Consider the following 13722-nt stretch of genomic DNA (forward strand, 5'->3'; position numbering starts at 1 on the left):
CGTTCAGTACGTATACGCGTTGTAGAATTAAAATTTTATTCCTTGTCATGACATAATTCGGCCAGCTGTAGTTAGCTCGTAAAAATGCGTATGTAATTGTAATATATAAGCTATGGGTAAAGTGTTCACGTGAACAAATTAGTTTGTATAGTAGGGTGGTGGAAGATGGGATAGCTTTAGTATATGCATAATATTCAAATATCCGGATCGTGTTTTAAACAATTACCAACAGTCTATGGGAGTTGTAAGGTTACGGTTTTATATTTCTTCGATTTTTTTTGTTTACCACGAAATAGGAGGAAAATAGAATGAGTAGGTGTCCCATCTTCCCCCACTCTACTATACAAACCAAATTTGTTTATTTTTGAAGTACTAACACACTTTTAGAAAGGTATTCGTAGAAAATGAAACCCGGGTCCTAAAAACTGTTATTCTGCTTTTGGCATACGAGACTATTGGTATACGAGGCTATTTACGACTTTCAAAATTACTACCACCAATTTTATGGAGACCCAAGACGACAGTACATGGGATGTATTCACGCAAGCATTTGGCCATGTCATCTTTGCATTGTCTAGGTAGGGGACTGATTTTTGAATATAGTAGGAAAGTCATGGTAAGATGGGACAGGTTTTTGTTCTTTATTCTTGTCCCGTTTAATAGTAAACAAAGAACATTTAAAGAAGTATGTAACCGTAGCTCCGCGTTGGTAATTGTGTAAAACCAATTAGGTAGCACGAATTATATATGTTAAAGGTAACCCATCTTACCCCCAGTACTATACTGTTTACAACCCAAAAGTTAATTTGTATTTTAATCTTTATTTACGCTAATGGGTGTATATATCTATAGCTTATTCGTTATGATTAATTTTCGTTTTTATTATTTATCATGTGCGCCATTTGCGCATTTTCCCACGGACCCGAACAATATTATGACATATTCCTTGAGCACTTTAAAAGGCCGCAAAGATACTTATGGAGCCAAAATCCCCCCCCCCCCTCCCCCCAAAAAAAACTTGTCCGCAGCTGTCTGTATAGCTGCGGCTGCGGATACACGTCTCAATTGCTCCAAAATCCGGGTTCAGGTTAAGATTTTTCACAAATCGGGTTTTGAACAGTCAATTTAATATCTTAGAACCCGGATCTAGAATTTCTAAAGGTTTTACGTCAGCGGGCAACAAAGGACCTATTGAGTTACGTCAGCTGTACATTAACCGCGATTTATGTACAAACTTACATCCAAAAAGTTCGTGTCTTTGCTATTCCCAAGCACTTCTGCTTGGCTATTTATTGTGAGTTGGTTTTTCAATTAGAGATGGCGACAACGGCAGCTGTTAGTACGTTATATAAATACCAAACGCGTCACTACTGCGACTCATTCAGGCGGAACAGGGCGTATTTTCTCAACGGAGCGCCGACATAGACGAACTTACGTGTTAGCGAAGTTGTGTTTGACTTTCTTCAATTACCCGATTACACAATGTTGTTTGCTGTTCTTTAGTATTGAAGAATTTAAGAGAGATATACTTTCAGTGTTTATAAGTTTGTACAAGTTACAGAAATAATTATGTTGATTAGAAGTTTAGAACAGGTTGTGTTATAGAAACAACTCTTCTTATTAATACGAATAGAACAACAATTACGTAAATAAGTTTGATTCTTTCATATCTATATATTACGAATCGAATTGTCAAAATATGAATTTGATTGTCTGTTAAAATAGTAATACATAACCAACAGGAAATAATTATATGTTTATTATTTCCTTTATATGTCATAAGCTTCTGTAATAAGCCTATATTTTCGTCAGGCAGAAATCAGTAGTTTAATTGGTAAAAATGGCCAGGAAAAATTCAGACAAACGCCATGGCAATTCTGGTGGAATGTGCGACCTTTCATGCTTAAGGGGGGTTTTAATTGCTTTCAATTTCTTGTTTATTATTGGAGGATGCGGGGCCTTGGCTATTGGAATATGGACTGTAATCTCTAAGATGAAATATGCAGCTCTGTTGGGTTCAATCTACTACAACCTCATCACATATTTGTTGATTGGAGCTGGGGTTTTGGTCTTGATAACTGGTGTTCTGGGCTGCATGGGCGCAGTTCGGAAAAACTCTGGCATGCTGACATGTTACTTTGCCCTGCTGGTCACAATTTTCTTGTGCGAGTGCGTGGCAGGAATTTTGGCCTTTGTGTATTACCAATCTCTACATGACGAATTGGTTTCAGAATTGAAATCAAATTTGAACAAGAATTATAATCAAACTGGGCAAGAATCTTTTTCAATGGCGGTTGATGACATGCAGCAGGACTTCCAGTGCTGTGGTGTGAGTGCATATTCAGATTGGAGTGGAAGCAAATTTATTACAACTAACCAAGACGGCTTGAAGACACCAGAATCTTGCTGTAAGTCTCCTTCTCCAGGCTGTAGTGTACGAGACCACCCTTCCAATATCTACAGAGTGCTTGGCTCAGATAGCATGGGCTGTCTTACAAGGCTAGAGCAGTACATTAAAGACCATCTCTTCATTTTGGCAATTACTGGCACAGCAGTGGCATGTCTCGAAATCCTGGTCATGATTTTTACTTGCTGTCTTCGCAGTCGCATAAGAGAGGAAGAAGATGAGCCTTACTAACACAGCAGTTAATATACACAAACTGATATACAGCTAACTTACACATTGCATGATGTTACTAATTTTGCTTCTGCTTTAAAACATTCTATCACTAAATATTTGTCATTTTTTTTCTGAATCAAAGTCTTATCTTCGAAAATGGAATGAGAGTTTTTAAATTCATTTCTTATGAAATCTTATCAATATGTAATATATGCTATGCCCAGCACTTACTTCATATCAGATCCCAAGGGACTTTATAAGCAATTAAGTGTGTAATTCTTGAATTAAATGGTGCTACAACTATTGATTTGTGAACCAAATCTATACCGGTACCCTTTTGGTACTAATAATACATACTTGGTCATAGTAGTTCACAATCACATTCTTTTTTACTTTATTTTGCCTCTTTTGTAAAGAATGGTACACTACGTAATAAATTTGCTCTAAATTAGTCTTTTATAATTTATTGATAAGGTTTGAAAGACCAGTGAAGTAAAAATGGTAAAGTATTTACTGTAGAGCCACAGTCCAGTGTAATATAGTTTAAGTAAAACTTAGGGTCCGAAGGTCTTGGGCTAAATAAAGTGGACAGTGTTATAGATTTATAATTAGTTACAAAAGAATTACCAGGTTTAAAAGCTGGTATAAAAATCCTTTAGTCAAGTAGGCTATTAAACTGCAACATAATTTATAGTTTTAGTTTGAAAAGGTGATGACTAAACAAATACCAAATAAAAGAGTAGGTCACAGTTGTTTCTTTGATATCTTTAGTGAAATAAGGCCACTGTAGCCTACTTGACGAAAGAATGCAATTTCTTATTAACCACGTCACTGGTGTTGACTCTCATGATTTGTCTGGTGTGAAAAGAAATCGTATAATGCGGTTAGCGTACGGGCGGGCCACTAATCGCTTCATAGAAATTCTTTCCCAAAGTTTTGTGTTTGCAGTTTGACGTAATACAATTTATTAGAACATACGCCTCAATGAGGTATTTTCTTTGTCGTACAACACGCCTGTGTGTGTAAGTGACATTTTCAAAGCGCATTAACAAAGATCAAGTTGGACTGTGGCCCACGGCACCAAACGAATCCGATCTGCTGGTTTATTCGTACAGATAGGCTTAAGTTATCCTATATGACATATACCGCCCACCAATTCGTTGATAGTTCTGTACTGACCAAACAGTACTAGATCAAACCAACAATATAGTACTGCGGGGAAAGACGGGATACCTTTAGGTTTAGCACCTAAATCCCACATTCCTCTGCCAAGCCTTTTATAGTCCAAAGTCTACGGTTATATAAGGTTTTAAATATTCTTTGTTTACTACTAAATGTAATGAAAAAAAAAAAGAAAACATGTCTCATTTTACCCCACCCTCCTATATACTTGTTATTAATCATGTATAAAACTATAAACACCAGTGGAAATTCCATGTATACTAAAAATTTGTCTAATTCGACAATACCCACGTAATATCAGATTCCCAAAAACTGTGTCTCGTTACGTGCAAGTTAAATATTTGCGTTGATCGACCACCAAAACTTCTTCCTACTTACTAAACATTTGACGTCATACCTTCTACAGTTACGAGAACATTCACAGTATGTTTTGCGACGTTCAAAATCAGCCAAAGCAACTTTCAAGGTTTCATGAATTGATCAGTCTAATCGTAAAGGACGTTGAAGAATATCGCACGACCATACACGAACTTGAACAGTCACTACAAAGGTATGGTATGAGTTACAACGTTTCCAAGTAAATAAAACGTAGCACATTAAGCATCAGACTAGTTTCTTTAAAAATATAGTAGGGTGGGGGAAGATGGGACACCTTTTCATTCTATTTTCCCGTCCAATTTGGTAGTAAACAATTTTTTTTTAAAGAATTATAAAACCATATCCTTACGACTCCCAAAGCCTGTTGTTAATTGTTTAAAACATAATCAGTATATTTTGCTATTATGTGTCAACGGTGTCCCATCTTCCTCCACTCTACTATACTAATGCATATATTATTCTCTTATAGTGAGAGGTCGTTTTGACCTTACCATTTTGTTAGTTACTGGTATTATAGTTAATAGTATCACGCGCAGCTTCGTTTCAAATTGTTAAACAGTAGACAGACATAAAACGGCATTAGTCTACCGCACATCGTGAATTAATAAAAACGTAGTTTACATAAGCACAACGACGAAATTACGTTTCGATAACGAAGGCACCTCGATATAGGACATTTCTCTATACATAACAAACTAACAAATCGATTTTACAACCAAGCGTAGGAGTAATAATAATGCACTTAGCTGATTAATGCAGTCCCTGGTTTTGATCTCAAAGGTAATTAATTAAGTGTGAATGCTTGTAAAGTTATTGATATCCTATAAAAACGGTATCCCATATTACCCCACAGTACTACATTATAACCCGCATGATCAAAATAGTGTGACTTATGCAAAATAGTGTGACTCATGCGTTCGTTCGTTTTCTTTCCTAAAGGTAAGGTTCAAGGTGGCTTCGTTTTTACAATGCACATCGCTTGCATTGGAATTGTAAAACTCAAAACTCTGCATGAGTTCATTAAAACATCGTTTATGTATTTTATATAAAGCTGATTTTCGCAAAAACACAGCATCACTATTTAAAAAAAAGGTTTTAAGAGTGAGGTTTTCAGTTTTTTTGTCTGCAAAAATATAAATCAAACGATGACAGCTTAAAATCAACCGCACTATGAGCGGAAGTCACGTTTGCCAATTTAACACTGACCAACATATATAGCCCCTGGCTATATTGCTCCATTCAGAGTTGATAATGGAAATTAATCAGTTGAGATAATGATAGTGGTATATGCACATTACAAGAGAGCTTCGCTTTCAACTGTGACTAATGTGACAGCCAGAAGCAGTGTATCGTAGCATTGAGTCTGCAAGGATTTCGGGCGCTGCTGTGGTAGGCTAATCGTTTGGTATCATATTTCAAATTCTCTGAAATCAGCGACAAATCGACTGTATTTTTGTTTAGTTTAATGTTCCTAGATGTTGCGTTTTGTTTATTTTTTTTATAATAAAGGCGTTAAATTTAGGTGTACGTTTGTCCCGTATATATTCGGAAATAAAACAGACAAATATAGGTCAATAAACAGGTTTCGAAATGTTACGGTTTGTTCTTTGATTGGTGTTAACGTAGAGAAATTGAACGTCGCAATGAACAAGTGTTCGTATTGGAAGAAGAAATGCATGCTCAAATAAGGGACCAGGTTGAAATTGCAAAACAAGAGGAGAAAATCAAAATGGAGGAAGAGTCGGCAAGATTAAAGGAAACGTATGAGTTACAACTTCAGCATCTTCAAGAATCTGTGAAAAACTTAAAACTGGTATGCTGGGAGCATATAAAGTAGGCATATAGTAGGGTGGAGGAAGACGGGACACCTTTTCGTTTAGTTTTCTCTTTCCATTTGGTAGTAAACAAAGAACATTTAATGAATTATAAAACCGTAACCTCACGACTTCCACAGACCGTTGTTAATTCCTTAAAACACTATCAGGCTATCTGGATAATATGTATTGAAGGCGTCCCATCTTCCCCCACCCTACTATATCGCATACGCCGGGTGGGGTAAGATAGATACCGGTTATCCCCAAATCTTCTATAGATTCATAAAGTATCGACATATGTTTCTTCTTGTATTTAAGCATTTGCCAGTTGGCCAGTAAAGCTAACTTTCACCAAAATTAGGTTGAGCAGAAACTTTCCGAATCCACACCCATTGAAAGAGAGGTTGAGATGGCAGAGAAAGGATTCTAGAAATTAGCGCTGTGAGTATTTCTTAAAATCTGGGAACAATATACAACTCTTAAACAAGTGTTGAAAGAATGTAGCTTATTTACCCTTATGTGGCGGGGTAATGAACTATCGTTATTATATGGGTCCCTGTTTTATATACACCTCATCCTTGCTTACGAAATTTCATATGTAACGTTATTCTGTTACTACGGATTCTTAGCATTGAACTATATGTGTTACATTTTCGTACAGCCTGCAAATTTACACCACCGCAGTATAACCTAGCTATAATGTATATAACATGATCACAGGAAAAGTCGGACTTAACGACAAAATTAAACGAAGCAGAATCCACAATTATTCTTCTCCGCAGTCAAGTCAGTTCACTTCTCTTTGATTTGCAAGAAAAGTCGATCACTGTAGACAGGTATATATATCTGCATAACGGTGGCATATATGCATCAATATCCGGTCCGAAGTGTTGCATATACGATATAGCGGTACAGTACGCGAAATAGAGTACTACGACATACGGCGGTATTAACACAGTAAAGTTGATAGGGCACTTATGAGGTATTGTAATTGAGAGGCTATACGTCGTATGGATACAACACACAACGATTTCACAAAGTTTTTATTTCCCACAGAGGGCAAGACGAACTAAACCGAAGCTCTATGGAACGAGATCATATGGCACACCAAGTGCATACGTTGTTGTGAGTATATACACTGTAAACCTGATTTGCAATGTTCTTTTATTTCACCAATATATTTATTAACATATTGGCACGATAACAAATCATATTGGCACGATAACAAATCTTCCCATTTTACAGAGTTTTTAAAATTCGGTTCAGACTTTGAACATTGTTTTTGTTGATCACAAAGCATTTACACTTTGTTTTTAATCTTAGGACCGATAATCGTCGACTTCGAGATTCTCACGACGAAATGCAAGAAGTTCTTCAGATTCGTTACTCGCAGCAGACGACTCCAAACCTTTCCCTATGTGAAGATATTCCACCAAGACTATCAATAAGGTATGGTACATTTACTTATTCTTTCATTTTACATTGACCCGCAAAGTTGATTTTTCCGTACCATAACTCGTATTTGAATCACTGGCGTTTAGGCATACATGATCATTCAACCTTTTTTAACTGGCCATACCAGGCAGCGGCACAGCAGCGCCGACACTTCTTTCCCGAACTCTGTACTGGATCAAGATGCTTTTGCTGAATGCGATCCGGTCTTGAACTATATGGCTACGGATAGCGACGAATGCATGGACGGCGACGCTTCCATTAAATCGTCCGTGGATATTATGATGGACAGTGGTATAGGAATCGTACAAGAAGATGTCGTAGACCGCTGGAGAAGAAGCCCCACAACCTTGATAAGGCGTAGCAGTCCATACCGACAGAGAAACAGCATGCGGCGGGGGTCTCAGGACCGACTTTCACCGGTGAAATACGATGATGCGACGTCACAAGAGATGCAAGAAGACTTCTCTGAAGATGAATGTGACATAATCGACAGATTTGTCCCTTTCCCGCCTCAAAATAGGACAAAAAGTCACCGTACCTTTCAGAGGAATAAACAGAAACGGGTAAGTTGATGTGTAACACACCAGTCGATAACACCTGCTATAACACAGAACATTTAAAATTATAGAGTATCAATTGTGCATGTAATCAGAAATACTTTTATGACTAATATTATATTCCTCGTAAAGGTCATATCGCCCGATCCCGAACTATTAACCGGAGGTCCTTTGTATAAAATCGTTCTGTGCGGTGATATCTGTGTAGGGAAGTCCAGCTTCATGTTCCGTGCTTGTAATAACAGCTTCAAGAAACACATTCGTTCAACGTTAGGTAAGTTGAAAGTGTGGTAGACTTATAACGATACGGTTGCTTGACACAAAATAGTCAACATGTGAGCGATAAACTACTCGCCATACTGTTCTCATTGTATAAATGATAATTATAAGGCATTGGTTTCCCGCTGAAAAACTTTTCGTCCACAAAAGATAATAGTCCGGCTTCGTATATAACTCAATGCACAAAAAATTTCTCATTGCTGATTTACGTGTTTATATAAATTAACTTCACAGGTGTCGACTTCCAAAACAAAACTTTGAAAGTGACTCCTTCGCGAACTATCACAGTTCAGTTATGGGATACTGCAGGGCAAGAGCGTTTTAGAAGTTTGACTTCATCTTATTTTCGGCGGGCAAATGGCGTCATACTTCTTTATGATGTCACAAACCCAGCATCATTCCTCAATGTAAAGGACTGGATGGAAACTATAACGGTACATAGTGGGCTGTATAGTTCGAAATAAATAGGCGCACACATAACAAAGCGAATAAATCTATCGCAACCTCGGTTAAAAGTTTCCTGCATAGTTGCTAATCTTATAAAATTCTCGTGTTATAACTCAACGTCAGTTAAGGCTAAAATCCATTTTTTGAAAGATCAATTTATAAAACTCTGCTGATGCAATGGCAGTACCACCTGGTTGGAAAGGATTTCAGTTTGTTTCTTTCCTTTACAGAGTTCATCAGCTGCTGGCACTCCAGTTATGATTTGTGGAAATAAAGTTGATCTGAGAAACAAGAGCCACGGAAGGTCACAACCAGTTGTTTACCAAAACGAAGGAGCTCAACTGGCAGCGGTAGTAACACATAAAGCTCTTGATAAATTAATACAGTACTATGCTTATCTACTTTACTGTTTAAATAGGTAAACCTTAGGTCTAAGTAAAGGAAAAGGTGATTTCTATTACCCTTGCCTAAGAAAGCTATTGCCATACCTTATGTATTACCAAATTAGAGCATCTCTTTCTGTTATATTTAGTTCCCATGTGTGTGTAGTTAATTGTTGTTACAATAGCGGTTTTTCCATGAACTTAAAAATAAGGCCTAAATATCTGTATACAGAACTATGGTGCTTTGTTTATGGAGACAAGTGCTGCGCTGGGCGAAAATGTGGAAGCAGCACTTAAAACCCTTGGGCGACATTTGCAAGGAAAAAACGAATCCGAAACCGGATTAATCTACGATTTAAAAGAACATTCTGAAAAGGAAAATGAAAGCAGTTGCTGTTTAACACCGCAGCAAAAATCTTAAGCTACAAATTTTAATTATTGTTTATTTTAGTGTTTAAGTTCGATTAGTCTTTTTTATATAAATATTATAAAAGTGTTTTAGAAGGGACGAAGCGTTGTACTGCTGTACTGAATATGTTGCGCAAAACATGCTGAATTATATACCTCACATTGTGGGTAGTATACAAAAATGGCTTAGATTACGTTTTTTTGCAAATTAACTTGTCAAAAAATGGAATACTTTTGGTATAGACCATCAACTAGATGGCAATTTTAGCTTGAAAGTAAAGCTGAATTGCTTCTGCAATACAAATAGATCTGCGATGTATATAGGTTGCAGTAAGGCAACGCTTATAGATAAAAGTCATATGGTAAAATGGATACCGCGGGGTAAGATGGATACCATATTGCCTAGCCCATAACATCTCACATTTCCTAACCGTATTTTAATTTAAATAATAAGGCTCCTTTATGCTTGTGAGGTTATACAGTGACATTTTATTACATACTCTTTGTTTACTACCAAATGATGATAAAGGGGAATAAAAACATGAACCATCTTACCCCCAAATTGAAGTAATATACACATTGTTGTATAAGTTTATGTAGAAAAGGAAACTGCTGTCACCAAGGACGATATCGACTCTGTGTTTTTCACGTCAACACCCAGGGTTCGAAGACTATCCAGGCAGTCGCACAATGTTTGTATTCCGTTGTCTTCATCGCTTGAAGCTATTACCAGCATTTTGCAGTTTGGGAGTGCCCGTTTAAGAATCGCCTGATAAATCAATAGGAATATTTATTGCTGGATAAAGGTGACAATGTGTAATGTCCTGCTAAATATGTTGTGTGTACACACAAATGCAGTTATGTATTTTTTACTTTAGACACACACATATAGTACTGTGTAGTACGATGGAATACCGTTATAGAAACTAAATTCTATGTTTCCTTTGCAGGTTTCGAAAAAATAACAACGTTATTTAGAGTCACGGGGCTACGGTTATATATGAATATGATTCTGTGAATATTCTTTGTTTATTACCAAATGCGACAAAAAATAATAAAACCATGTCTCATTTTACCCCACCCTACTATATAATCATGCTATATATACATTTATGTACCAACCCGCGTAAGAATTCCATTAGGGGAAACTTCAATAGTTACAGCGCCATCAGGAATTTGTTTCAAAGCGTCGTAAAATCGAACCACATTTCGAAGGTTGTTAGCGTAATATTCTCCGGAACAAAGAACTTCTCTGTTTTCAGTTGTAGGTTGTTCGTTGTTGTTTAGTTTCACTGACGTTGAAATCCATCTTTTTGTGAGAGGTTTTGGGTTTGGAATTACCTAGAAAAAATGGTGTTACACTCTTTGTACAATCTTTCAAAATAATACGATATATGAGGCATTTATCGTAAATGAACACTTTTTACTTTTACGGTTAAACTGACCTATTCTACTAACATTTTAAAACATATAGTAGGGTGGGTTAAGACAGGACATGTTTTCAGTTTAGTCCCATATTTGGTATAGTAAACAAAGAGTATTTACAGAATAATATAATTTCCCCGCGCCTCTAAAAGAACGTTGTTGATTACTAAAAACACGATCAGGAAATATGGGTTTAAGGTGCTAACGGTATTCCCACACAATACCATACGTATAAGCGTATCAAAAATATGATATGCTTTATACCGTTGATATATCCCGCAATACTCTTTCGTAAATCAACAGCATGTATTTTGAGTGGGACGCCAAATTGCCCGTGTCGAATACTCTGGTAAATAAGTCTTCTTTTTTCATTCTTTCCACCATACCTAAGACTGCTTGTTTGGCTCCAGAAATAGCAACCAAGTCGTAAGCGTTGTGGCAGGCCAGTTCAACCTCGCTGCCACTGCAGAATTCCAAAGCCTTTTCCCATGTAAGACCTAATACCAGAATCAGCAAAACGCGTTAATACCAGTTAAGAGGCAAGTTCAAATTCTAGAAATTATTAGAGCAAAAGTGGAGAATGTAGAAGGTGCGTTTCAATGAAATGTTAAATTTTTCTGATCTCACCTACGACCGCCATTGCCCCAGTTGGAAGATTGCTTTCAGTAAAACATTTCCCCATGAGGTACGCCACTCGTATGGTCTCCTACAAAGTCAAACACTCGTCAGCGTAACCGCATACAATCTCACCAGCAGAATGGCCAATAATACCTGAAGGTCTCACGCCGACAGAACGGAGTACGTCAATTAATCCAATCTAAAACACAAGAAATGTTGCAGTCTGTCCACAACAAACTGAAAACTGGCTCGACCAAGTTCATTTATTACCCCAATAGCTGCTATTGCCACTAGTGTATTGTCAATGTTTGTATACGTTGGCGAGTCGGTGTTCAACAGAAATTCCTTCACGTTGAAGTTGTAACTCTTTAATGCTTCAGTGCACTCATCGATGGATTGGGAAAACACTGGGATTGTTAGAAGCGATATTCCCATGCCTTTCCATTGGTTTCCAATGCCTGTTAAAAACAGAATCAGTTTTATGTGTGTACAATCACACCCTACATAGTAGGTCGGGGTAGGATTGCTCATATTTTTATTCTGTTTTCTCGTTTAATTTGGTAGTATTCAAAGAATATTTACAGAATTATATAACCGTAGCTCCGGGACTATAAATGAGCGCCGTTAATTGATTGTTTAAAGCACCATCAGGAAATATGGCATTTCGGTGTTAACGGTATTCATCTTACCCCACATAACCATACCTGTACATATAAACCAAATCCCTGGCTGTTTGTCTGTATCCATTTCGTGCATCGTTATTTGCACACCTAATATAAATTATGAGACAAAGTATCCTAAACAGCCTTTCTTGTAGCTAGGGATGCACATTACAGAATAATTAGGTATTCTAGGATATCCTAGAATACTTTATTTCGAATCTAGAATTTTGAATCTTTTTATATTTATAGGAAAAAATAATTTTACCCACAAAAGTCAGTTTATTGGCTCTTTTATAGCAGTTTTGTTGGATCATGAGCTGTAAAATGATTAAAAATTGTACTATTGGGTAGTTTTTGCGTCATGAAACGTATAACAGGCTATGAAAAGAGGTTACGAAACGTTTACTCTCGAAAGTCCCACAAGCACAAAATTTTTTTTTTCAAAATTAATAAGTTTCAAAAATTGTCAATATAGTATACGAGATGACGTGTGATGACGTCATTAAACAGAATACCGAATCCCGTAATTAGATTCGAATACAAAAGGACTGTATTGTAGCTTTATATATGCATGATTAGAACTGAGCCTTACTTTTAACTGACTTACAAACAATTTAGTCAAGTCTACACTGAAAGAGACCACACTCAACGCGAAGGTTATTCAAGCGTGCTGTTTGTTTCCGCCGTATATGCTCGGAGCTACACCGCCGTCATTTGGACACGCCAGTGGCGAACAAACTTTTAAATAAATTCAAGGCAAATTTGGGAGAAAACAGAATGAACACATGTCCTATCTTACCCCAGCCCTACAATATAAGTCATCGCGCTGCTATAGGAATGGATACTGTATATATTACAGTTATTTCTTAATAAACAAATAAATAATGTTTATACGTTAATAACATACCTGCTTCCACATCCAATATTGCTTCATAATCAGGTTATATACATCCCATAATTCCACTATAGTGTGACTAACACAAAGTAGTATCTATATAGCCCTATAACGGACTTTAAAACACTGGTATACATAACAGCTTACAGTGTAGTTCATTTCATAAAACAAGACCTAACTCCAGGAACGCAGAGAAAAAATGGCGAATTTTGGCAAAAAGAAGTGTGCCGGCGGGAATAATTGCCAGCGGCAAGGCACGCAACACACATGTAACAAGTAACGTCTTGCGTTTATGGGGATAGTATGATTGACTCCCACAATGTTTTTAACACTATGTGGTTTCTTTTTTATGTCACCAACGTATGCGGTAATGGACTTATGATTTTTCCAGTTTGATGAATCGTGTTCGTTGTATTTTTGTTGTTTACTTATAATCCGTGTATTGTCTGTTAGTTTGCTTTTTATTGTAATCATGTTCTTACACGATATTATGGTTGTATGGAGAAAGATGGGACATCTTTAGCTCATAATATCCAAATATCCTGGAATTTAAACACTTACCAACTGTCTATAGGAGTCGTGAAAATACAGTTTTATAA

General features: G+C 36.8%; 3 protein-coding genes across 5 annotated transcripts; 2 read left to right on the top strand and 1 right to left on the bottom strand.

Annotated features, from left to right (window-relative positions):
- The first annotated feature begins 1749 nt into the window (after nucleotides 1-1749).
- On the top strand, nucleotides 1750-3068 carry LOC104266230 (CD151 antigen-like). The gene has a single exon (XM_009861929.3). The coding sequence runs from the start codon at nucleotides 1841-1843 to the stop codon at nucleotides 2636-2638; it is 798 nt and encodes a 265-aa protein (XP_009860231.1). The 5' UTR covers nucleotides 1750-1840; the 3' UTR covers nucleotides 2639-3068.
- Nucleotides 2716-13290, bottom strand: LOC100183296 (fatty acid synthase). Of its 3 annotated transcripts, none has more exons than XM_026836535.1 (7): nucleotides 12271-12383; nucleotides 11837-12024; nucleotides 11576-11765; nucleotides 11213-11445; nucleotides 10646-10864; nucleotides 10079-10292; nucleotides 2716-4344 (listed from the first exon to the last, which is right to left on the bottom strand). In XM_026836535.1, exons 3-6 carry the CDS (start codon nucleotides 11628-11630, stop codon nucleotides 10116-10118), a joined length of 684 nt encoding a protein of 227 aa, XP_026692336.1. In that variant the 5' UTR covers nucleotides 11631-11765; nucleotides 11837-12024; nucleotides 12271-12383; the 3' UTR covers nucleotides 2716-4344; nucleotides 10079-10115. The 3 variants fall into 3 exon arrangements, with proteins under 3 accessions (XP_026692336.1, XP_002127081.1, XP_018669659.1); XM_002127045.5 differs by lacking the exon at nucleotides 2716-4344 and adding an exon at nucleotides 13136-13252 and having other exon boundaries at nucleotides 9263-10292; nucleotides 12271-12336; XM_018814114.2 differs by lacking the exons at nucleotides 2716-4344; nucleotides 12271-12383 and adding an exon at nucleotides 13136-13290 and having other exon boundaries at nucleotides 9263-10292.
- Nucleotides 4214-9997, top strand: LOC100181615 (ras and EF-hand domain-containing protein-like). The gene is made up of 11 exons (XM_018814109.2): nucleotides 4214-4352; nucleotides 5807-5993; nucleotides 6356-6435; nucleotides 6715-6830; nucleotides 7051-7119; nucleotides 7318-7443; nucleotides 7577-8012; nucleotides 8139-8280; nucleotides 8520-8719; nucleotides 8963-9082; nucleotides 9348-9997. Exons 5-11 carry the CDS (start codon nucleotides 7079-7081, stop codon nucleotides 9534-9536), a joined length of 1254 nt encoding a protein of 417 aa, XP_018669654.1. The 5' UTR covers nucleotides 4214-4352; nucleotides 5807-5993; nucleotides 6356-6435; nucleotides 6715-6830; nucleotides 7051-7078; the 3' UTR covers nucleotides 9537-9997.
- Nucleotides 13291-13722: the final 432 nt, after the last annotated feature.

This window comes from Ciona intestinalis, chromosome 11, assembly GCF_000224145.3.
Source record: "Ciona intestinalis chromosome 11, KH, whole genome shotgun sequence".
Lineage (NCBI taxonomy): Eukaryota > Metazoa > Chordata > Ascidiacea > Phlebobranchia > Cionidae > Ciona > Ciona intestinalis.